The sequence below is a fragment of the Amblyraja radiata genome, chromosome 5 (genome assembly GCF_010909765.2).
Source record: "Amblyraja radiata isolate CabotCenter1 chromosome 5, sAmbRad1.1.pri, whole genome shotgun sequence".
NCBI lineage: Eukaryota > Metazoa > Chordata > Chondrichthyes > Rajiformes > Rajidae > Amblyraja > Amblyraja radiata.
The window spans coordinates 94,930,452-94,955,934 of record NC_045960.1 but is presented as its reverse complement, the minus strand read 5'-3'; the positions used below and the strand labels follow the sequence as shown (position 1 = coordinate 94,955,934).

General features: G+C 42.4%; 1 protein-coding gene across 2 annotated transcripts in view; it reads right to left on the bottom strand.

The window, feature by feature from the left end:
• shprh (SNF2 histone linker PHD RING helicase) overlaps positions 1-25,483 on the bottom strand; it is a 65,588-nt gene that overhangs the window by 16,295 nt on the left and 23,810 nt on the right. For both annotated transcript variants that reach the window (XM_033021842.1, XM_033021843.1), the window contains 9 exons: positions 24,956-25,077; positions 23,087-23,175; positions 22,897-22,989; positions 19,942-20,049; positions 18,656-18,798; positions 8,614-8,787; positions 5,899-5,961; positions 3,224-3,449; positions 666-809 (listed from right to left, as the gene is read on the bottom strand). In XM_033021842.1, the coding sequence (XP_032877733.1) occupies positions 666-809; positions 3,224-3,449; positions 5,899-5,961; positions 8,614-8,787; positions 18,656-18,798; positions 19,942-20,049; positions 22,897-22,989; positions 23,087-23,175; positions 24,956-25,077 (1,162 nt within the window). The remainder of the gene's footprint in view (positions 1-665; positions 810-3,223; positions 3,450-5,898; positions 5,962-8,613; positions 8,788-18,655; positions 18,799-19,941; positions 20,050-22,896; positions 22,990-23,086; positions 23,176-24,955; positions 25,078-25,483) is intronic.

The window sequence follows — 25,483 nt, the reverse complement described above, 5'->3', positions numbered from 1 at the left end:
TCAGGACAACAGCCTCCTCTTGAATGTCATAAAAACTAAGGAGCTGATTGTGGACTTTAGAAGGGCACAACATCCGAGGACGTATGCCACTGGAGATAAATGGGGCTACTGTGGACAGGGTAAGCTGCTTTAAATATACCTGGGAGTCCACACCACAGAGGATCTGACATGGACATCACACACTGCCGCACTGGTGAGTAAGGCAAGGCCTTTACCACCTCAGGCAGCTGAGGAAATTCAGAGTCTCTCTGAGGATCCTTCTGTGGAGGGAGATGGATAGGCGACGATTCAGGTCAAGAAAAAGACATTAAATGGTGGAGTAACAGCAGGTCAGGCAGCATCCCTGGAGAACATGGATAGGTAACGTTTCGGGTCAAGACCTTTTTTCAGACTGAACTGTACTGTATTTTCTGCATCAAATTAATAGCACAGGAACAGACCATTCTATCCAACAGACCTAAGCCGCTGTCCACGTTTCTTCCATTCCTATTTCATCTAACTCTGACATATTTTTTGATTCGCTTCTCCTTTAAGTACTTATCTACAGTATATTACTATGTATTTATGAATATGAACGCAAGTTTCTTCTTTTCATTTTGCATAATTCCTCCAGCACTGGTTGAACCTGGAACACAACTTTGCCTGTAGTATTTTGATCTTCATACCTCATGTGGTTCAATAATATGAAGAAGAGGAAGACTTGGTTTGGGATCATCTGGAAGACGCAGTTGAAAGCGTTCAGTTGCCATGGCTAGTTCATCAATAGCAGAAACACGATCACGCAGTGTCATCCAGTATTCATGCAACAACTACAATAGAAAGGAAGCATTTAAGGGACCTGTCTTGGGATAAACATCTATCTTCAATTGAATGACATCAGTTACCTGGATTATCTCTCTTTATTAACCTTAAATATTTATATTGTCTTAACACTCGCACACAGACCCGTACAAGAGAATCATTAAATATTACATTCCAGAAAAGATTCAACCCAGTTTTTATCAAAATAATTTTTCAAATGTCTTGTTCTTCTTTCACTACATGCCTTAAAATATATTTTCCTATTTTTTAAAATCAATTTCCCATTACAGATTCTAATTCTAATCCATTAATTATAGTACACCACTCCATACAGGTCCTCCCCAGATTAAGGCAGGGTTCCGTTCCTGAGACCTGTTCATTTGCAATTAAATGGTTCGCAATCAAAAAAATAGCTAAAATTTGAGTTCCAACGCAATGGAAGGTGCCAACTTTTATTTGTTGACCTCTTTCTATTTCTTAAATGAAAGTTGTTTGCTGTTTGTTTGTCGATTACTCTTACACTTGATTAGTTCGCTGTTTTTGTGTAAATATGTGCTATTAGAACCATATGTGGGAGATCTGCTATGTTGTTAGCCAGGGCAATTATGTGAAGAGTTCTACGAGCCACAAAAAAGACCCGAACAGTGGAGAGTTGTAAGCGATCTGCTATGTTGTAGCCTGATGAATTACAAAGTGTAATGCAGAGAAATGACTGCGCAGAGGACTAAATCTTCAGCCCCTGATGCTGGTGCACTCTCCAATAAAGACGTTTATTTCACACTCCTCCCAACAGATTTCTATCCCATTTCCTTTCATATTAAGTATTAGTCTCAATACCCACGTTGGGTGAAGAATTACATTGTAGAACTACATAATAGCCCCAAGTTTAATAACTTTCCTCTTTTCTTTGTCTTTGCTCCTTCCAATTTGCTGGCTGCTGACCTCTCATGCTAAGTCCCTCATTCCATTCTCCATGTCTTCCTGAACCCTCCCACTAATATTTTTGATAATGGTGAGATTACCCCTTCCTCTCATAATTCCTCTCATAATCCTTGCAGACAAAGATGGGAGGTATGTCATAGTCTCCTGGGAGATATATTCTACCCCACTTACTATGGTAAATATTTATGCTCCAAACTTTGCCAACCCACAATTTTTAAATAACATTTTGAATATAATTTCAGACTCCACCCAGCAAACCTGATAATTGGGGGAGATTTCAATTGCGTTTTGGATCAATATCTGGATAAATCCGCTCAACAAAAGAGATATAATACAAAATCAAAATCCAGTGAACTCTTAAATACGTACATAAGAATCACAAATATAACAGACGTATGGAGGATTGCAAACCCATCCGGAAGAGAATACTCCTTTTACTCATCAGTACATAAAATCTATACACGTATTGACTATTTTATAGGGATATATGAACACTCTTGTCAGGAAATTTAGTGCCATGCCATGCCCCTTTTCAAGAAACTGTTGGCCATTCTGATGTAGCTCTGAGCCAGGATACTATTCGAGTCACCTCCACCCCCACTGCGGACATTGGACTTTAACCGAAACTGGGGCACTAAACGGCTGAGAACTATATTCTGCACTCTGTATTTTTCCCTGTGCTCTACCTATTGTACTTGAGTTTGACTTGTTTGTATTTATGTGGAGTATTATCTGATTGGATAGCATGCAACAGTGCCGGATTTAGATGAAGAGAGGCCCTAAGCTGTTCCACTTGTGAGGCCCCCAACGACCGGACAGCCATGGCGGCCAAATCTCCCACAATTCAAAGCGAGGGAGAAAGTGCCCAGCGCCGACCAGTTGCCGTTGCAGTGCGCATGCGCAGGGCGGCCGATGATGTGCTGGCCGTGGTTGTGCGCATGTGCAAGGCGGCCTGCCGTGCCGGCGGATGAGGAGCGAGCGGAGCCTGGCGGCCCGGACACGGATAGCGGGGGGAGATGGAGAGAGAGAGATAGAGAGGGGGGCCGCCCAGAGTTGAACGGTAGGTGTTCTGCCTTGGCCGGAGGCCCCCCTAGACCTCGAGGCCCATCAATTTTTTCGAGGGGGGCCCCCTAGAAAGTGGGGGCCCTAAGCTATAGCTTGTTTAGCTTATACGTAAATCCGGCACTGGCATGCAAGACAAAGTTTTTCACTACACCTCAGTCCACATGATAATAATGAAACTAAACCTGAGCATGCCTGGACAAGGAGTAACAATGTCAATGCAGATTTTATGTTCCAAATTCCTTCAGAGACACTGCAATAACAAATCTAACTGTTTGTATTTCTCCAAAAACTGCAGCACCCACAAAAATCCTGAAAATTGAGTTACTTTTTACTATTTCTGATTATTTCCATTAATGAATATGTGAAATAGAGCCAATTTATTCGAGATATGAGGAACTCCTATACTCTGGTATACCTTGTATTCCTTTTTCCAAGCTTCAAGCAGTTCCATGAAATAGTTCCCTTCTTCAATTAGCAGGATATCAAAACGGTGTGCCTTCCCAAAGACTAGGATAGCTTTCAAGGCTCGTTCAGTCTCACTCGCAGCCCACAGTCCCCTACTCGTGGTAGGTAAATGGTCATCTATCAGGCCTTCCTCCTCTTCAATCATATCTTCAAAGATTGCCTTCTGGCCTTTAACGCTGAAGAATACAGATCAAGATTTAGTTCTCCCCAATATAACATAATTTCTCTATCTCCAATGGGTGTTTGTGTAATGAGTAGAGTTGTGAAATGCGCACTATAGATTCCACTATGGTTCCCTACACTGATGTGTTTCACGTGCTTAAGTCAAGGCATAAGATTGTAGAACCACTTATGAATGCCAAGTTTGCAAAGGATGAAGGGTGCACTTCAACCAATTAAAGCAAGGCAGTGTGGAAAATTTAACCAAACTTAAACAAAGCAAGAATTTGAAACAGAAGGGAAAAGAAAATCAGTATGTGGCATCACAATGAAGGCAAGATGGAAATGGCTGCTGAGAATTGGATAATTAAAGGAGTTTGTTCAAAATTACAATCTCTGGGAAAGACTGTTACAAAAATTAATACCTTGAAACCATATAACTATATTACATTACATAAGAATTAAAAATTATATTTAGCCAATTAAAGAACAATCATTAATTAAATAAATAAGATAGGCTGGGCAGATGCTAATGAGCTGTGGCTTAGACTGTGGGAGCTGATGGAAATCACCATGGTCCACGGCAGCCTCATCTGCAAGAAGTGCCTGAGGTACCCGAGTTGATGAAGTGGTGTCTGAATTATGGACATTGCGATCCATCAGGTTAGATACTTTAGTCCATGAGACAGTCATATGCTTTTGGTTAATCACTGCAGAACTAGTCAGTGGACAAGAACAAGAGGTCGCAACTCCAAGTAGAGTGTGAACAAAGAATAAGTTACAGTGCCCTCCATAATGTTTGGGACAAAGACCCATCACTTATCTATTTCCGTCTGTAGTCCACAATTTGAGATTTGTAATAGAAAAAAAAAAATCATATGTGGTTAAAGTGCACATTGTCAGATTTTAATAAAGGCCATTTTTATACATTTTGGTTTCACCATGTAGAAATTACAGCAGTGTTTATACGTAGTCCCCCCATTTCAGGGCACCATAATGTTTGGGACACAGCAATGTCATGTAAATGAAAGTAGTCATGTTTAGTATTTTGTTGCATATCCTTTGCATGCAATAACTGCTTGAAGTCTGCGATTCATGGACATCACCAGTTGCTGGGTGTCTTCTCTGGTGATGCTCTGCCAGGCCTGTATTGCAGCCATCTTTAGCTTATGCTTGTTTTAGGGGCTAGTCCCATTCAGTTTTCTCTTTAGCATATAAAAGGCATGCTGAATTGGGTGATTGACTCGGCCACTCAAGAATTGACCATTATTTAGCTTTGAAAAACTCCTTTGTTGCTTTAGCAGTATGTTTGGGATCATTGTCTTGCTGAATGAACCACCGGCCATTGAGTTTTGAGGCATTTGTTTGAACTTGAGCAGATAGGATGTGTCTATACACTTCAGAATTCATTATGCTACTACCATCAGCAGTTGTATCATCAATGAAGATAAGTGAGCCAGTACCTTCAGCAGCCATACATGCCCAGGCCATAACACCCCCACCACCGTGTTTCACAGATGAGGTGGTATGCTTTGGATCTTGGGCAGTTCCTTCTCTCCTCCATACTTTGCTCTTGCCATCACTCTGATATAAGTTCATCTTTGTCCCATCTGTCCACAAGTCTTTTTTCCAGAACTGTGGTTGTTCTTTTAAGTACTTCTTGGCAAACTGTAACCTGGCCATCCTATTTTTGCGGCTAACCAGTGGTTTGCATCTTGCAGTGTAGCCTCTGTATTTATGTTCATGAAGTCTTCTGCGGACAGTGGCCATTGACAAATCCACACCTGACTCTTGAAGAGTGTTACTGATCTGTCGGACAGGTGTTTGGGAATTTTTCTTTATTATAGAGAGAATTCTTCTGTCATCAGCTGTGGAAGTCTTCCTTGACCTGCCAGTCCATTTGCGATTAGTAAGCCCACCAGTGCTCACTTTCTTCTTAATTATGTTCCAAGCAGTTGATTTTGGTGAGCCTAAGGTTTGGCTGATGTCTCTAACAGTTTTAATCTTGTTTCTCCTCAGTCTCATAATGGCTTCTTTGACATTCATTGGCACGACTTGTGGCCCTCATGTTGATAAACAAAAATAAAGGTTTCCAAAGGTGATGGGAAGACTGGAGGAAAGACTAGGTGCTGAGAGCTCTCTTATATTTGCATTAAGGAGGCAATTAAACACACCTGAGCAATTACAAACGCCTGTGAAGCTATGTGTCCCAAACATAATGGTGCCTTGAAATGGAGGGACCATGTATAAACGCAGCTGTAATTTCTACATGGTGAAACCAAAATGTATAAAATTACCCTTTAATAAAATCTGACAATGTGCACTTTAACCACATGTGATTTTTTTTCCATTACAATCAAATCTATTGTGGTCTACCCTATGCATCATTGAACAGGTCCTGCTGTATTGAACCCCCAAAGATGAGCAAAAATCTTGAAAAATATATTATTTTAATAAAATACTTGCCTGTGCGAAAAAAGATTGGATTCGTAATCTGTAAATAGTTCATCTGCCTTACAAAATTGGCAACTACAAAATAAATGAGAGATTCATTAGTATTTCCTTCCAGAGGTTGATTATCACACAACATTCAATCGGCCATGGTTGAAGGGCAGAGTAGACTTGATGGGCCGAATGGCCTAATTCTGTTCCTATCACTTACGATCTTATGAACATGAATAACAATCGCACTAGAAAAAATGTATTTACTCTGGATAAGGCAGAATGCTTTGAGACATTATCAGCACTGTCTCAAAAATAAATTGCCAAAGGTGGGGGGATTACATTTGGGAATGATCATGAAGATAGTGTTAGAGCAACATATTTGCCGTGGAAGATTACAGAAATGGAAAACACCAAAACCATGAAAGCTTTTGAAAATTTTATAAACTAGCATAGCTTAATTAGAAGCCAATACAAATCAGTTAGCCTATGTGGTGATGGGTGAATATAGGTGGTGTACGTTTGTATCAGACATCAGAGTCCACATGACTTCAAGTTTATAATGAGAATGAGGTGCGCTAACCAAGGATATGTTGGAGTAGTGAAGTCTAAAGAGTAACAATGGCTTGAATGACGCCTTCACACCAAAAGAGCTAAATCAGGGGTTGAATAGAGTAACATTATAGACGTAGACACAAAAAGCTGGAGTAACTCAGCAGGACAGTCAGCATCTCTGAAGAGAAGGAATGGGTGACGTTTTGGGTCGAGACTCTTCTTCAGACGGGTTAGGGATGAGGGAAACGAGAGATATAGATGGTGATATGGACAGATAAAGAACAATGAATGAAAGATATGCAAAAAAGTAACGATGATAAAGAAACAGGCCATTGTAAGCTGTTTGTAGGGTGCAAATGAGAAGCTAGTGCGACTTGGGTGGGGGAGGGATAGAGAGAGAGAGAGAGAGAGAGAGAGAAAGAGAGAGAGAGAGGGAATGCCAGGGCTACCTGAAGTGAGAGAAATCAATATTCATACCACTGGGCTGTAAACTGCCCAAGTGAAATATGAGATGCTGTTCCTCCAATTTGCGTTTAGCCTCACTCCGACAATAGAGGAGACCGAGGCCAGAAAGGTCTGTGTAGGAATGCGAAGGAGAAATAAAGTATCCAGCAACTGGAAGATCAAGTTGGTTACTCCAGTCCACTGAGTTATTTCTGTGTCTATCTTCGGATTAAACCACATCTGCAATTTGTTCTTGCACATTAGAGAGGTAGTTGCTCAGTGATCAAAATTTGTGATGGAGACTGAAGGCAATGCCTTCAATCTATTCAAAATTTGGTTAGAATTTCTGATCTTCCAGTGCACATACATTCTGGCAGACTTGTGGTCATTAGAGGGTGTGCTGATAGAGAGCAGGTTGCCATCATTGTGCATGTGAAAAAATTGTGCCACGGGGTAACTAAGAAATAGGAGGGTGCTAAGGATCAATTATTGGAGTAACAGTGAAGGAAGATTATGAATGGTTCGGAAGGAACTGTAGATGCTGATTTACACCACTAAATGCTGGAGTAACTCAGCGGGACAGGCTGCATCTCTGACAGAAGAAATGGATGACGTTTTGGGTCTCGACTATCCAGAGATGCTGCCTGTCCCACTGATTTACTCCAGCATTTTGTGTCTATCATTATGAATGGTTCTATGGCTTTGAATGGATATTTGAGAATTAAGGCCAGACTAGTGTAACTCCGACGGACGATGATAGACTCATGTTGAAGAGTAGACGAGAATGGCTTGGTCAATAATACTCTGGAGAGTTTGAGAATGGTGATCCAGGATAAACATCAGTTTGAAGAAGGGCCTTGACCCGAATCGTGACCCATTCCTTCACTCCAGAGATGCTATCTGTCCCACTGAGTTACTCTAGCATTTTGTGTCTATCTTCGGTGTAAACCAGCATCTGCAGCTCCTTCCTATTCACAAATTACCTTTCCTACAGTCAAACTGGACATTAATAACTTGGATCACAGCTGTTTTTCTGGTTTTGTTGGTACATAAATGTGGAGGGACCTGAAGCTCAGGGAGAGATGTGCAAAAGTTTGAGATGCTAGAATGTGTTCAAGGTCTTTGTTAAGAAAAGGAAGGTCAGAAATGGTGTAGAAACAAGAGGAACTGCAGATACTGATATACAAAAAAAGCCACAAAGTGCTGGAGTAACTCAGCAGTTTAACCTTAACCCCAATAGAAAACGATTAGGAATTTGATGGTTAGACACCTGGAAAATGGTGTTTAGGTAACAAAAAGGGAAAGAAAATTATTAACTGCATCGGCTAGCAATAATCATTACTCTAAACAAATCTTACTCTGCATGTATGTAGAATTATACAAAGCTCCCAGGTGAATGTAGCACATAAAAGGAACAATTAATGATAAGAGAAAAAAACATGGTAGTGCATTTCCTGTTGACACATAGGCAACTGAGGCGATATCCAACATAGAATGATACAGTGTGAAGAGAGAGTGGACGCTGGCACGATTTGGTTGCCGCTGCTCCCTCTTCACACTGTGTTTTTGATTTTCTGTTTTTGGATTGAATCCTGTTTTTAATTTGTGTCTCTGTGATGTCTTTATTACTAGTTATATTCCGATTATATGTTATTCCGATATACTATGTAAGGTGTCCTTGAGATGTTTGAAAGGCGCCCATTAAATAAAATTTATTATTATTATTATTATTATACCCACTTGTTCAAGGGAAATCGGACAGGACGAAGATGGCACATTGTGGTAATCCGAATATCTTCTTGAGATGGAGGGCCTACCAGATTCTTAACTGCGTTGTGCACCTTCTTTTGGGATTTCTTCAACTCGTCAATTTGCACTGCCAGTAAAAACTGAAGCCCTCTGCAGTCCCGGAATCTGGATGGCAAAGTTAATTGTTGACAGCATTTTTCAATATACCTTTTAGGTGATTGATGGCTAATCAGATCAGAGATTAAGCTACACATGATTAAAGTTGTACAGCACAGAAATAATCCCTTTCGTATTAATCAAAGAAAATGTCTACTAAGCAGCAGTGAGTGAAGCTTAGTTAACAAAGTTCAAATATAGCAGATGTGTATACCATTTATAAATAGTAAATGAGTGTTTAAATGTTGCATTCAATAGTTATGTTACATTTAGAGATGTTTAACAGAACATACGAATCATAGAGATCTAATCGTTACTGGTTTCAGTATATCATCTAGATAGATTTTAGTATATTACTACTTTTATACATTTTAATTAATTAATTAATTATTATATTATATTATATTAAGTTTGAATGGAATAATTTGCAAAGTTTCACCATGGTTACCAATAAACACTAAATAACATATATATATATAACATATAACAATTACAGCACGGAAACAGGCCATCTCGACCCTTCTAGTCCGTGCCGAACACGTATTCTCCCCTAGTCCCATATACCTGCGCTCAGACCATAACCCTCCATTCCTTTCCCGTCCATATAACTATCCAATTTATTTTTAAATGATAAAAACGAACCTGCCTCCACCACCTTCACTGGAAGCTCATTCCACACAGCCACCACTCTCTGAGTAAAGAAGTTCCCCCTCATGTTACCCCTAAACTTCTGTCCCTTAATTCTCAAGTCATGTCCCCTTGTTTGAATCTTCCCTACTCTCTGTGGGAAAAGCTTATCCACGTCAACTCTGTCTATCCCTCTCATCATTTTAAAGACCTCTATCAAGTCCCCCCTTAACCTAAATGAGAATAGGTTTGGAAATTGAGATAGTGGAGATTGAGTGTTACATTACAGACATGGCTGCAAGAGGGCCATGGGAACTGAATATTCAAGGGTATACCTCCTATGGAAAAGACAGACAGGTGGGCAGAGGGGGTGGGGTAGATCTGTTGGTGAGGAATGAAATTCAGTCCCTTGCAAGAGGTGACATTGAAACAGGGGATGTAGAGTCAGTATGGATAGAACTAAGGAATTGTAAGGGTAAAAAGACCCTAATGGGACTTATCTATAGGTCCCCAAACAATAGTCTGGATATAAGGTGCAAGTTGAATCAGGAGTTAAAATTGGCATGTAGTAAAGGTAATGCTATGGTTGTTATGGGAGATTTCAATATGCAGGTTGACTGGGAAAATGAGGTTGGTGCTAGACCTCAAGAAAGGGAGTTTGTGGAGTGTCTCTGTGATGAATTCTTAGGAGCCTACCAGGGAGAAGGCAATTCTGGATTTAGTGTTATGTAATGAACCGGATTTGATAAAGGAACTAGAGGTTAATGAGCCATTAAGAGGTAGTGACCATAATATGGTCAAGTTTAATCTAAAAATGGAGAGGGAGAAGGGTAAATCGGAGGTGTCAGTGTTACAGTTGAATAAAGGGGACTATGGGGCCATGAGGGAGGAGCTGGCCAAAGTTGACTGGAAAGATACCCTAGCAGGGATGACAGTGGAACGACAATGGCAGGTATTTCTGGGAATAATACAGAAGGTGCAGGATCAGTTCATTCCAAAGAGGAAGAAAAATAAGGATAAGGGGGAAATCCTTTAAAACCGAGATGAGAAGAACTTTTTTCACACAGAGAGTGGTGAATCTCTGGAACTCCCTGCCACAGAGGGTAGGCGAGGCCAGTTTCATTGGCTATATTTAAGAGGGAGTTAGATGTGGCCCTTGTGGCTAAGGGGATCAGAGGGTATGGAGAGAAGGCAGGTACGGGATACTGAGTTGGATGATCAGCCATGATCATATTGAATGGCGGTGCAGGCTCGAAGGGCCGAATGGCCTACTCCTGCACCTAATTTCTATGTTTCTAAGGTGCAGGATCAGTTCATTCCAAAGAGGAAGAAAAATTCCAAGGGGAGTAAGAGGCGACCTTGGCTGACAAGGGACGTCAGGCACAGTACAAAAATAAAATATAAGAAGTACAATATAGCAAAGATGAGTGGGCAGCAAGAGGATTGGATAATGTTTAAAGAGCAACAGAAGATAAGTAAAAAGGTAATATGGGGAGAAATGATGAGGTACGAAGGTAAGCTAGCCAAGAATATAAAGGAGGATAGTAAAAGCTTCTGAAGAGGAAAAAAATAGTTAAGACCAAAGTTGGACCCTTGAAGACTGAAATAAGTGGATTTATTATGGGGAACAAGGAAATGGCAGATGTTGAACAGGTACTTTGGATCCGTCTTCACTGAGGAGGACACAAATAATCTTCCTGATATATTAGTGGCCAGAGGATCTGGGGTGAGGAAGGAACTGAAGGAAATCCACATTAGGCAGGAAATGGTGTTGGGTAGACTGATGGGACTGAAGGCTGATAAATCCCCAGAGCCTGATGGTCTGCATCCCAGGGTACTTAAGGAAGTGGTTCTAGAAATCGTGGACGCATTGGTGATAATTTTCCAATGTAGGTAGAAAAAGAGAAGAGGTCCTGAAAGGAGAATTTAGGGAGTTAGGAGGAGAGTTAAAGAGAAGGACCGCAAAGGGAACAATTTTCGGGATTACTGCCTGTGCCACGCGACAGTGAGAGTAGGAATGGAGCAAGGTGGAGGATAAATGAGTGGCTGAAGGACTGGTGCAGAGGGCAGGGATTCAAGTCTCTGGATCATTGGGGCCTCTTTTGTGGAAGGTGCGACCTGTACAAAAAGGATGGGTTGCACTTGAACCCGAGGGGGACCAATATCCTGGCGGGGAGATTTGCAAAGGCTACTGCGGAGACTTTAAACTAGAACGGTTGGGGTGAGGGACTCAAATAGAGAAAGATAGTAGACAGTGTGTGAGGCAGGACGCAGAGAAGGGAAGCACTCAGACACAACATGTAGGGGGGAAAGAAGAAAACAATAATAAACAGAGAATAAGAGGTGGTGGGGTTCTTAAATATGTGAGCAGAGAGACAGAGGGGTGTAAAATGGGAGTAGAAGCAATAGGTAGCAAGGTGAAAAGTAAAAGTGGCAGGCAGACAAATCCAGGGCAAAAATCAAAAAGGGCCACTTTTCAACATAATTGTATAAGGGGTAAGAGCGTTGTAAAAACAAACCTGAAGGCTTTGTGTCTCAATGCAAGGAGCATTCGTAATAAGGTGGATGAGTTGAATGTGCAGATAGCTATTAATGATTATGATATAGTTGGGATCACGGAGACATGGCTCCAGGGTGACCAAGGCTGGGAGCTGAACATCCAGGGATATTCAATATTCAGGAGGGATAGACAGAAAGGAAAAGGAGGTGGGGCAGCGTTGCTGGTTAGAGAGGAGATTAACACAATGGAAAGGAAGGACATTACCTTGGAGGATGTGGAATCGATATGGGTAGAGCTGCGAAAAACTAAGGGGCAGAAAACGCTGGTGGGTGTTGTGTACAGGCCACCTAACAGTAGTAGTGAAGTTGGGGATGGCATCAAACAGGGAATTAGAAATGCGTGCAACAAAGGTAAAACAGTTATAATGGGTGACTTCAATCTACATATAGATGGGGGGAATCAAATTGGCAGGGGTGCTGAGGAAGAGGATTTCTTGGAATGTATGCGGGATAGTTTTCTAAACCAACATGTAGAGGAACCAACGAGAGAGCAGGCTATTCTAGACTGGGTATTGAGTAATGAGGAAGGGTTAGTTAGCAGTCTTGTTGTGCGTGGCCCCTTGGGCAAGAGTGACCATAATATGGTTGAGTTCTTCATTAGGATGGAGAGTGACATTGTTAATTCAGAAACAATGGTTCTGAACTTAAAGAACGGTAACTTTGAGGGTATGACATGTGAATTGGCCAAGATTGACTGGCAATTAATTCTTAAAGGTTTGACGGTGGATATGTAATGGAAGGCATTTAAAGACTGCATGGATGAACTACAACAATTGTTCATCCCAGTTTGGCAAAAGAATAAATCAGGGAAGGTAGTGCATCCGTGGATAACAAGGGAAATCAGGGATTTCTCCTCAGGTCTCCTCAGATCCTGGTGAACTTCTACCGCTGCACCATCGAGAGCATCCTTACCAACTGCATCACAGTATGGTATGGCAACTGCTCTGTCTCCGACCGGAAGGCATTGCAGAGGGTGGTGAAAATTGCCCAACGCATCACCGGTTCCTCGCTCCCCTCCATTGAGTCTGTCCAAAGCAAGCATTGTCTGCGGAGGGCGCTCAGCATCGCCAAGGACTGCTCTCACCCCAACCATGGACTGTTTACCCTCCTACCATCCGGGAGGCGCTACAGGTCTCTCCGTTGCCGAACCAGCAGGTCCAGGAACAGCTTCTTCCCGGCGGCTGTCACTCTACTCAACAACGTACCTCGGTGACTGCCAATCACCCCCCCACCCCCCAGACACTTATTATCACTTATTATTATTTATTCAAATCATTTGCTATGTCGCTCTTCCAGGGAGATGCTAAATGCATTTCGTTGTCTCTGTACTGTACACTGACAATGACAATTAAAATTGAATCTGAATCTGAATCTGAGTATCAAAGCAAAAGATGAAGCATACAAATTAGCCAGAAAAAGCAACCTACCAGAGGACTGGAAGAAATTCAGAGACCAGCAGAGGATGACAAATGAAAGGGAAAATAGATTCTGAAAGAAAACTGGCAGGGAACATAAAAACTGACTGCAAAGGTTTTTATAGATATGTGAAGAGAAGGAGATTAGTTAAAACAAATGTAGCTCCCTTGCAAATGTAGGTCAGAAACAGGTGAATTGATCATGGGGAACAAGGACATGGCAGACCAATTGAATAACTACTTTGGTTCCTTCTTCACTAAGGAAGACATAAATAATCTGCCGGAAATAGCAGGTGACCGCGGGTCAAAGGAGATGGAGGAACTGAGTGAAATCCAGGTTAGCCGGGAAGTGGTGTTAGGTAAATTGAATGGATTAAAGGCCGATAAATCCCCAGGGCCAGATAGGCAGCATCCCAGAGTACTTAAGGAAGTAACTCCAGAAATAGTGGATGTATTAGTGATAATTTTTCAAAACTCTTTAGATTCTGGAGTAGTTCCTGAGGATTGGAGGGTAGCTAATGTAACCCCACTTTTTAAAAAGGGAGGGAGAGAGAAAACGGGGAATTACAGACCAGTTAGTCTAACATCGGTAGTGGGGAAACTGCTAGAGTCAGTTATTAAAGATGGGATAGCAGCACATTTGGAAAGTGGTGAAATCATTGGACAAAGTCAGCATGGATTTACGAAAGGTAAATCATGTCTGACGAATCTTATAGAATTTTTCGAGGATGTAACTAGTAGAGTGGATAGGGGAGAACCAGTGGATGTGTTATATCTGGACTTTCAGAAGGCTTTCGAAAAGGTCCCACATAAGAGATTAGTATACAAACCTAAAGCACACAGTATTGGGGGTTCAGTGTTGATGTGGATAGAGAACTGGCTGGCAAAAGAGTAGGAGTAAACGGGACATTTTCAGAATGGCAGGCAGTGACTAGTGGGGTACCGCAAGGCTCAGTGCTGGGACCCCAGCTATTTACAATATATATTAATGATTTGGACGAGGGAATTGAATGCAACATCTCCAAGTTTGCGGATGACACTAAGCTGGGGGGCAGTGTTAGCTGTGAGGAGGATGCTAGGAGGCTGCAAGGTGACTTGGTTAGGCTGGGTGAGTGGGCACATTTTTTTTGGATTTGATTTGATTCAATTTATTGTCATTGCACTTTTCAGTGCAACAAAATGGTTTAGCCTGCAGTCATAACATAGAATAAATAACAAACACTCAACACAGTTTAAAGTCCCAAAGTCATTGTCTCTTCCCTCCTTGCTCTCCCTCTGTGCTGAGGCAATCCAAGCCTCCGATGTTGTGACCCCACCGGGTGATGGTAAGTAAGTCCCGCGGCTAAATCCGTGCTCCGCAAACGGGCCGGTTCAAACTCCGCGGCCCGGGGCGGTCGAAGCTGCCGAAGCTGCTGCCCTCCAGCCCAGCGGACGCAGCTGTAGTTGCGGGAGCTCCGGAAACAGAACTCGAGCTCCCGATGATGTCGTCCACTGGCCCGCGGCCGAGGCTCCAAAGTCGGGTTGGAAGTTGGGTCGCACATCAACCACAGCCCAGAGGTCGGCCAGGCTCACGTTGGTAAGTCCTGGCTCTGCCTCCGCAGCCTCGAGGTCGGTCGCAGTTGGAGGCTGCCAGCTCCGCAATAGGCCTCAGCGCAGACGGCACGGAGACGGGGGATACGGCAAGAAAGGTCGCATCCCCCCCGAAGGAAGAGTCAAAAAACATACCACACCCACCCCCCCACACACACACAACTAAATAAACCGAAATAAACTGTAAAAACGGGACAAGAGAAAACAAAAAACAGAAAAGACAAACGGACTGCAGGCGAGCCGCAGCTGCAAGGCACCGCCGCCACTTCCAAATGCATGGCAGATGCAGTATAATGTGGATAAATGTGAGGTTATCCACTTTGGTGGCAAAAACAGGAAAGCAGATTCTTATCTAAATGGTGACCGATTAGGAAAAGGGGAGATGCAACGAGACCTGGGTGTCATGGTACACCAGTCATTGAAAGTAAGTATGCAGGTGCAACAGGCAGTGAAGAAAGCAAATGGTATGTTAGCATTCATAGCAAAAGGATTTGAGTATCGGAGCAGGGAGGTTCTACTGCAGTTGTACAGGGTCTTGGTGAGACCACACCTGGAGTATTGCGTACAGTTTTGGTCTCCAAATCTGAGAAAGGACATTATTGCCATAGAGGGAGTGCAGAGAAGGTTTACCAGGCTGATTCCTGGGATGTCAGGACTTTCATATGAAGAAAGACTGGATAGACTCGGCTTGTACTCGCTAGAATTTTGGAGATTGCGGGGGGATCTTATAGAAACCTACAAAATTCTTAAGGCTAGATGCAGGAAGATTGTTCCCGATGTTGGAGAAGTCCAGGACAAGGGATCACAGCTTAAGGATAGAGGGGAAATCCTTTAGGACCGAGATGAGAAAAACATTTTTCACACAGAGAGTGGTGAATCTCTGGAACTCTCTGCCACAGAAGGTAGTTGAGGCCAGTTCATTGGCTATATTTAAGAGGGAGTTAGATGTGGCCCTTGTGGCTAAAGGGATCAGGAGGTATGGAGAGAAGGCAGGTACGGGATACTAAGTTGGATGATCAGCCATGATCATATTGAATGGCGGTGCAGGCTCGAAGTGCCGAATGGCCTACTCCTGCACCTATTTCCTATGTTTCTATGTTCTATAGATTCAGGATTGGTTCCTGTGGATTGGAGGGTAGCTAATGTTATCCCACTTTTTAAGAAAGGCAGGAGAGAGAAAACAGGGAATTATAAACCAGTTAGCCTGACATCGGTGGTGGGGAAGTTGCTGGAGGCAATTATAGAAGATGAAATAATGGCATATTTGGATTAGACACTAAAAAAAAAAAAAGTTGAAAAAACTAACGCGCTGCTGGCAGGGCTGCCGGCTTACAGCGCCCCCACCGACATTTGGATAGCAGTAACATGATCGGTCCGAGTTAGCATGGATTTACGAAGGGGAACTCATGCTTGACTAACCTTCTGGAATTTTTTGAGGATGTAACTGGGAAAATGGACATGGGAGAGCCAGTGGATGTAATGTACCTGGACTTTCAGAAAGCATTTGATAAGGTCCCACATAGGAGATTAGTGAGCAAAATTAGGACACATTGTATTAGGGGTAGAGTGTTGACATGGATAGAAAATTGGTTGGCAGATAGGAATCAAAGAGTATGGATTAACGGGTCCCTTTCAGAATGGCAGGCAGTGACTAGTGGGGTATGGCAAGGCTCGGTGCTGGGACCGCAGCTATTTACAATATATATCAATGATTTAGATGAAGGGATTCAAAGTAACATTAGCAAATTTGCAGTTGACACAAAGCTGGGTGGCAATGTGAACTGTGAGGAGGATACTATGAGAATGCAGGGTGACTTGGACAGGTTGGGTGAGTGGGAAGATGCATGGCAGGTGCAGTTTAATGTGGATAAATGCGAGGTTATCCACTTTGGTAGCAAAAACAGGAAGGCAGATTACGATCTAAATGGTGCCAAGTTGGGAAAAGGGGAAGTACTACGGGATCTGGGGGTCCTTGTTCATCAGTCAATGAAAGTAAGCATGCAGATACAGCAGGCAGTGAAGAAAGTGAATAGCATGTTGGCCTTTATAAGAGGAGTTGAGTATAGGAGCAAAGAGATCCTTCTGCAGTTGTATAGGGCCCTAATGAGACCACACATGGTGTGCAGTTTTGGTCCCCTATTTCGAGGAAGGACTTTCTTGCTATTAAGGGAGTACAGCGTAGGTTTACAAGGTTAATTCCCGGGATGGCGTGACTGTCATATGCTGAGAGAATGGCGCAGCTGGGCTTGTATACTCTGGAGTTTAGAAGGATGAGAGGGAATTTTATTGAAACACTAGACCAAGTGCAGACCCGTTGGGTCTGCTCCCCCAACGCAGCCGTACCCTACCCGTAGCCCCCACGGGAGGCGTGGTCCTCCAACTGAAGATTCGAGCACTCAGCAGTGCGGCTGTTTTTAAATGGCGTCTTTGAGGCGAGAGGCAGGCGCCAGCAGCCGTTATGGTCGCTGGCCAGCAGGAGGCGACAAAATGAGTGAGTGGGGGGGGGCAGAAGGATTTTATTAAAAATGTGTACATAAACACGACGAAATTTAATGAGGAGTGGGTACTTGGAATGAAAAGTTAAATATCTACTGAAATGGAAAAAATCTGGGCGTTTGTGGGTCTGGTGTTGGCGTAGCAACGAATCAAAGGCTGACACCCACAGGCTGGCAACCACAAGACAGGCAGAAACACACACACACACACACACAGTTTTAATATTATAAGATATAAGATTATTAAGGGTTTGGACGCGCTAGAGGCAGGAAACATATGCCTCCAATGTTGGGGGAGGCCAGAACCAGGGGCAACAGTTTAAGAATAAGGGGTAAGCCATTTAGAAAGGAGATGAGGAAACAATTTTTCTCACAGAGAGTTGTGAGTCTGTGGAATTCTCTGCCTCAAAGGGCGGTGGATGGCCGGTTCTCTGGGTACTTTCAAGAGAGAGCTAGATAGGGCTCTTAAAGAGAGTGGAGTCAGGGAATATGGGGTAGAAGGCAGGAACGGGGTACTGATTGGGGATGATCAGCCATGATCACATTGAATGGTGGTGCTGGCTCGAAGAGCCGAATGGCCTACTCCTGCACCCATTGTCTATTGTCTATTAGTTCAGCAAGTTTGATGTATTGGTTAGTAACATTCTAGTGAATCAAGAATTTATTGATATGGCTACTGATGACATCTTGGAGTCTCTCAGAGTTTATACACAGTGGCAAACCATTCACTGAACCAAATGTTTACTGCAGAAAGAAAAATTCCTCACCTTTACTGAAAATTTGAAATTCATGGCCCCTTTAACAATGATTCCTCAAGCAACATACACTTTCCTATTCACTCCATAAATATCTGCAATCATTTTTTAAATCTTTACACTGCGTCTTTGTAGTAAATCTAGATTGTTTATGACCTATGGCATTTTTCTGCTGCTAAAATAGTAGCCTTATATGCAACAATGAAAAAATGTAACAATAAATATATTAATCCCAATAGTTTCCAACCAACCTGATTGGAAAAATGTTATCAACTACCATATTGTGAAAACAAAGTTAAATGTTCTTGGGAAATGCTAACTTTGAACATAACATTTGAAGAGTTGGAAACCAGTTTTAACAAAAGCAAGGAGGCACATCGTTTTTTAGCAAAAACATGAAAGAAACGGTGCTAACCTCATTTGCAAACATACTTACTTTTCAGCCATGGAGAGTTTGTTGCCTTCTGGTTTATATCTGAATGAGATTTCATTTTTCACTTTTGTCACTAATTCGTCATACAAAGAAGCCTGCTGCACACAGCCAATGATTCCCAGCCACCAAGGAGCTCCGGAATGAATCTACATATGCAGAATTCAAAGATGAACGAGATATTAGTTTGCAAGTTAATGATAATCTATTCCTTCCTATACTATAACAATCAATAAATCTGAAGCAAATAAGATGTTTAAATGGAGATTAATACATTATAGGAGGTAATATAATTTACCTATTTAAAATAAAACAATTTAGGTTACAGACTGAGTAACTCCACGAATATTTCAGGCTTCTTTTATTTAACCAGTCAATAAACACCGTGATCATAGCTGATCATCCACATTCAGTACCCCGTTCCTGCCAGTCCATAGGGGTATCATTAGCAAGCAGAGCCACAGTATTATTTAGGAAAACAGAGTCAGTAGTGGTGCAGCATACATACGCTTACAACAAAATGGTGGAGGAAGTTTTACCAGCTTCAGTAGGTAGGACCAGCTACATGGGGTTGGGCAATATTTTTTTTTTACCGGGTACTGTTGGACAAGGCAGCTCTGCTGATGTCATTTGTGTGCAGATCTGCTTACCTGGTGCTGGGCTCAGGATATTATTTTTAAGAAGGAAATGCAGATGCTGGAAAATCGAAGGTATACAAAAATGCTGGAGAAACTCAGCAGGTGCAGCAGCATCTATGGAGCGAAGGAAATAGGCAACGTTTCGGGCCGAAACCTTCAGACTGATGGGGGGTGGCGGGGAGAAGAAAGGAAAAAGGAGGAGGAGGAGCCCGATGGCTGGGGAAGGGGAGGAGACAGCAAGGGCTAACAAAATTGGGAGAATTCAATGTTCATGCCCGCAGGATGCAGACGCCCCAAGCGGAATATGAGGTGCTGTTCCTCCAATTTCCGGTGTTGCTCGCTCTGGCCATGGAGGAGGAATTGGAGGAACAGCACCTCATATTCCGCTTGGGGAGTCTGCATCCTGCGGGCATGAACATTGAATTCTCCCAGTTTTGTTAGCCCTTGCTGTGTCCTCCCCTTCCCCAGCCCTCGGGCTGTCTCCTCCTCCTTTCTTTTCCCCGCCACCCCCCTTCAGTCTGAAGAAGGGTTTTGGCCCGAAACGTTGCCTATTTCCTTCGCTCCATAGATGCTGCTGCACCTGCTGAGTTTCTCCAGCATTTTTGTGTACCTAAGGATATTTTTTCCTTGGTGTTTCAATGTAGTATACTTTACCTTGCGCTGCAGCTCTTGAATATTCTGTTGAATTGGCTGTAGAGCTTGTTGAGCGGTAGAGACTTCCAAATCTGATTTGCTCATGTAGTGCTGCTTGAGTTGCTCAGCCTGTATATGATGAGGGAAGAGATTAATTATTATACTCACATTAGCAAAGTAATTGTATTGGAAATTATTTTTACCGTGACCGATTCTGGGATGGTCTCTCCAGTTCTATCCTTCTTCGGCCTTAAATTAATGGCTATGCTACAACTGAATGAGTTGTTTAGCTGTTTCACAGCACAGGTATCAGGCAACCACGTTGTTATGGGAATAGAGTCACACATAGGCCCAGCAGGCAGATTCCTCCTCCCCCCCCCCCCCCCTCTGAAGTCTGAAGAAGGGTCCCCACCCAAAACATCATGCATTCCTTCAATCCAGAGATAGAAACATAGAAACATAGAAATTAGGTGCAGGAGTAGGCCATTCGGCCCTTCGAGCCTGCACCGCCATTAAATATGATCATGGCTGATCATCCAACTCAGTATCCCGTACCTGCCTTCTCTCCATACCCTCTGATCCCCTTAGCCACAAGGGCCACATCTAACTCCCTCTTAAATATAGCCAATGAACTGGCCTCGACTACCTTCTGTGGCAGAGAGTTCCAGAGATTCACCACTCTCTGTGTGAAAAAAGTTCTTCTCATCTCCGTTTTAAAGGATTTCCCCCTTATCCTTAAGCTGTGACCCCTTGTCCTGGACTTCCCCAACATCGGGAGCAATCTTCCTGCATCTAGCCTGTCCAACCCCTTAAGAATTTTATAAATTTCTATAATCTCCTAAATTCTAGAGAGTATAAACCAAGTCTATCCAGTCTTTCTTCATAAGACAGTCCTGACATCCCAGGAATCAGTCTGGTGAACCTTCTCTGCACTCCCTCTATGGCAATAATGTCCTTCCTCAGATTTGGAGACCAAAACTGTACGCAATACTCCAGGTGTGGTCTCACCAAGACCCTGTACAACTGCAGTAGAGCCTCCCTGCTCCTATACTCAAATCCTTTTGCTATGAAAGCTAACATACCATTCGCTTTCTTCACTGCCTGCTGCACCTGCATGCCTACTTTCAATGACTGGTGTACCATGACACCCAGGTCTCGCTGCATCTCCCCTTTTCCTAGTCGGCCACCATTTAGATAATAGTCTGCTTTCCTGTTTTTGCCACCAAAATTGATAACCTCACATTTATTCCACATTATACTGCATCTGCCAAACATTTGCCCACTCACCCAGCCTATCCAAGTCACCTTGCAGTCTCCTAGCATCCTCCTCACAGCTAACACTGCCCCCCAGCTTAGTGTCATCCGCAAACTTGGAGATATTGCCTTCAATTCCCTCATCCAGATCATTAATATATATTGTAAATAGCTGGGGTCCCAGCACTGAGCCTTGCGGTACCCCACTAGTCACTGCCTGCCATTGTGAAAAGGACCCGTTTACTCCTACTCTTTGCTTCCTGTTTGCCAGCCAGTTCTCTATCCACATCAATACTGAACCCCCAATGCCGTGTGCTTTAAGTTTGTATACTAATCTCTTATGTGGGACCTTGTCGAAAGCCTTCTGGAAGTCCAGATACACCACATCCACTGATTCTCCCCTATCCACGCTACTAGTTACATCCTCGAAAAATTCTATAAGATTCGTCAGACATGATTTACCTTTTGTAAATCCATGCTGACTTGTCCAATGATTTCACCACTTTCCAAATGTGCTGCTATCCCATCTTTAATAACTGACTCTAGCAGTTTCCCCACTACCGATGTTAGACTAACTGGTCTGTAATTCCCCGTTTTCTCTCTCCCTCCCTTCTTAAAAAGTGGGGTTACGTTTGCTACCCGCCAATCCTCAGGAACTACTCCAGAATCTAAAGAGTTTTGAAAGATTATTACTAATGCATCCACTATTTCTGGAGCTACTTCCTTAAGTACTCTGGGATGCAGCCTATCTGGCCCTGGGGATTTATCGGCCTTTAATCCATTCAATTTACCCAACACCACTTCCCGGCTAACCTGGATTTCACTCAATTCCTCCAACTCCTTTGACCCGCGGTCCCCTGCTATTTCCGGCAGATTATTTATGTCTTCCTTAGTGTAGACGGAACCAAAGTAGTTATTCAATTGGTCCGCCATATCCTTGTTCCCCATGATCAACTCACCTGTTTCTGACTGCAAGGGACCTACATTTGTTTTAACTAATCTCTTTCTTTTCACATATCTATGATGATGCCTATCCCGCTGAGTTACTCCAGCATTTTGTGTCTATCTTCGGTTTAAACCAGCATCTGCAGTTCCATCCTACACAAAAGCTTTTCACTGTACCCTGGTACACGTGACAATAAACTAAACTAGCTATTTTTGTGATCCAAGATGAGAGTTTAGTTTTTTTATTCCAGATTACTTAATTAACTAAATTCAAATTTTACAGCTGCCATGGTTGTACTTGAGCACACATCTCTGGACTGTCAGTCCAGGTCTCTAAGGAAAATAATCACAAGATATAAAGACCTATTTGTTTTTTGCCACATCTGCTTTATTGGTATTCATGTCCACTCATCTGAAGTAATCCACCAGCTCCAAGCACTGGGATGTGGTTGGGAAATTATAAATGCAAGTTCTTTTTTTAGATATTTTTAATTTTCTAATTTGGATGTTCACCATCAATGAGGCAGTATCACTAGGATGAGGCTTTTCCAATTACTGGATACAGGGGACAATACGAACAAATTTGAAATATGAACTATACATAATCCTAAATCTAAACTGCAAGGCCTGTAGCGCTGGAGAAAGACAAGGCCAATTCTTCTCTTCCTGCTACAGTCAAATACTCAAAGTAACAATGGTGAGGAGAGTTATATAGTAATGAACAATTACTGTGCGCAGTGAACCAAGGCTGACACCTCATGGAAAATGGAAACATACTTCTTCTTTAAGCTTGTGATCGCGAAGAGTTGGTGGAATGCCTGGGTGTTTTGCCTCAAGTAATTCCATAAGGTTGTGGGTGGCATGGAGACGCTGGAAAACAAATTGATCAGTAAATAAAATTAGGAATAGTTGAATTAAGATGATTCAATGTGTGAATGTAAGCTGATTTGCAAGTTGGTCTACTTACCTGTAAAGAATCTGTTTGGAGTTTACCTTTATGCTCCTCAGATGAACGCAAAACCTCTCTGTAATATTCAACTGCTGAAGCAAACTCACCTGTAATGGTAAATTATTTAATCTGGTGTCAATTATGGCATAGTTACACTCAAATTTACCTCCTTCTCCAGAGACATGAACACCAAATTATTGTATTTCTGAAGAAGTGCTTCACTATTAAATCTGCATCTTTCAGTTGGAGTATTAAATCAATTATTTATCCCGATCAGCATCAAGACCAAGTGAGGACGCGACCATTTTGTTGAACATATGCGCTCGGCCCACCAGGGCCTGCTGGATCTCCTGGTTGTAAACCAGTTTAACCCCACTTCCATTTTCCATTCCCATGCTGTCCTTTCTGTTCTGATCCTCCAATGCCAGAGGGAGGACACACTCAAACTAGAGGAACAGTTCCTTATATTCCACTCGGGTAGCTTGCAACCCAATGGTATGAACAATGAACTCTCCAGTTTTAGGTAACTAACTGCAAACACCTGTAGTGGCCATTTGGCTTGTTTTGCATGCATTGATGATGGCATGTGCCGTTAAAATTTAGACTGCCCGTTATATTGTGGGTGGGATTTATGACGTTTTGGGCTATGTATCTTGCGCAGAATCTTAGGAGTTAGTGTCGTTTGAAGAGACGATGGGGAAGGTTTACCCTTCGACCATGCGAGGTGTAAAGGAGATCATGCAAAGTGTAACGGAGACACAAGGAGTTTTCTAATGTTTAAAGTAATAAGCTGGAGTTCGATGAAGATAGTAACGATTCGGAAGAAATTTGGGTGTATCTTATTGTTTTCTATCAACAATGAAGCATTTATTCATCAAAAGTGTGTTTTGAAGACTTATCTGTGAAGAAGCTCTGAAGGTCTCTGTGGGTGAGCTCGCATGCGTTTGGAAGACATTCCCCTTAACCATGCTCATCCATTTAGCGTCTAAAGCGTTAATTTCTCGAACGATATAGAAATCGGCCGCTACAACACCATCTGCCTTTATTTATCCCCACTCTTACCTGTGCCCTACCATTTCTTCCTCTGGTTTTGCAATTAACACTTCTTCTATCTATATCTCCTTATCTCACACTTTTTGTTTTTTTAATCTCTGGCCTTTGTCCACCCGTTGCAAATCATTAACCCCCCTCACCTGTATCCACCTATCACTTGCCAGGTTTTGTCCCAAACCCACCCTCTCTCACTACAATCAGTCTGAAGGGTCCTGTCCATGTTCTCTAGACTGAGTTACTCTAGCACTTTGTGTCTTTTTCTGTAAACCCGATTCTGTGTCTACGGTGTCCTTGTGTCTACATCACTAAATACATTGTCATTAATGGGATGATGTTTGCGATGTACAAATTGTCTGCAGGGTTTTTGACTGCAGGGTCATGGTGCTGCAAACAACAATATTTCAGAAGAACTCTTCTACCTGTAACAATCTTTATGATGTTCTGAGATTGTAAAAGATGCTAGATGAATGAATGTTCTAATTTTTCTTTCATAACCAAAAATACCTGCTTACCATAACATAAAGTCCATCTATCTAAATTATTAAAACTGATGATAACATTGCAGTTCCACATATTTGACAAGAAAATCTGACTATCTCAAACGACATCACTGAAAGAAATCATTATCAACAAGAAGTTTAATTGATTCTCTTGTGGGTCGGAATAAAGTGCTAATCCTAACCAAAAGTCATTAATTTCACGTTAATGTGAAATAAAGTATTGATGACAATTACCCTGCACTATTCTCACAAACCTTTCATATGCATTTAATATCACAGTACAGTTTCCTGTACTTTCCACCATGCAGGAAAAAGAACTGATCTGTTCACTTACCTCTGATAATCTGAATGCCAGCGAGCCCATTGAGAGCACACACTAGCTGTCGATGAGCCTCTTCGCATTCTGTGCTACACTTTCTCTGAAGAGACTTTAAGAGTTCTTCCATTGTCATGGTGCTGCAAACACAGAAGCAAAAACAATCTGGGCAAGCTAAAAAACAATTGCCAAACTTTGCATTTCCTAACACAGAAATAAATAGCAAATGGCTGTGTCAACTGTGGCTCACTAGTCAAAAAATATGGGTTCAAATCCCATCCTAGAGATTTGAGCACAAAATTCCAGCAAACGCTGTTTTTGGTTTTCATGTAATATTATGCAACTGGCTGAAGTTAAGTGACCAATAGAATCCATGTTAGCTTCTAGTAGAGCAATAACATCAATTTCATTTGGCTTCTTCCCAACCCTGCAGATTATAGAAAACCAAGCATTGCAGATTCTGGAGATGACAAACAAAAACAGAAAATGTTGGAATTGTTCTGATGGAACACCCTGGGCATGAAATATTGACTTTCTCTTTCCAAG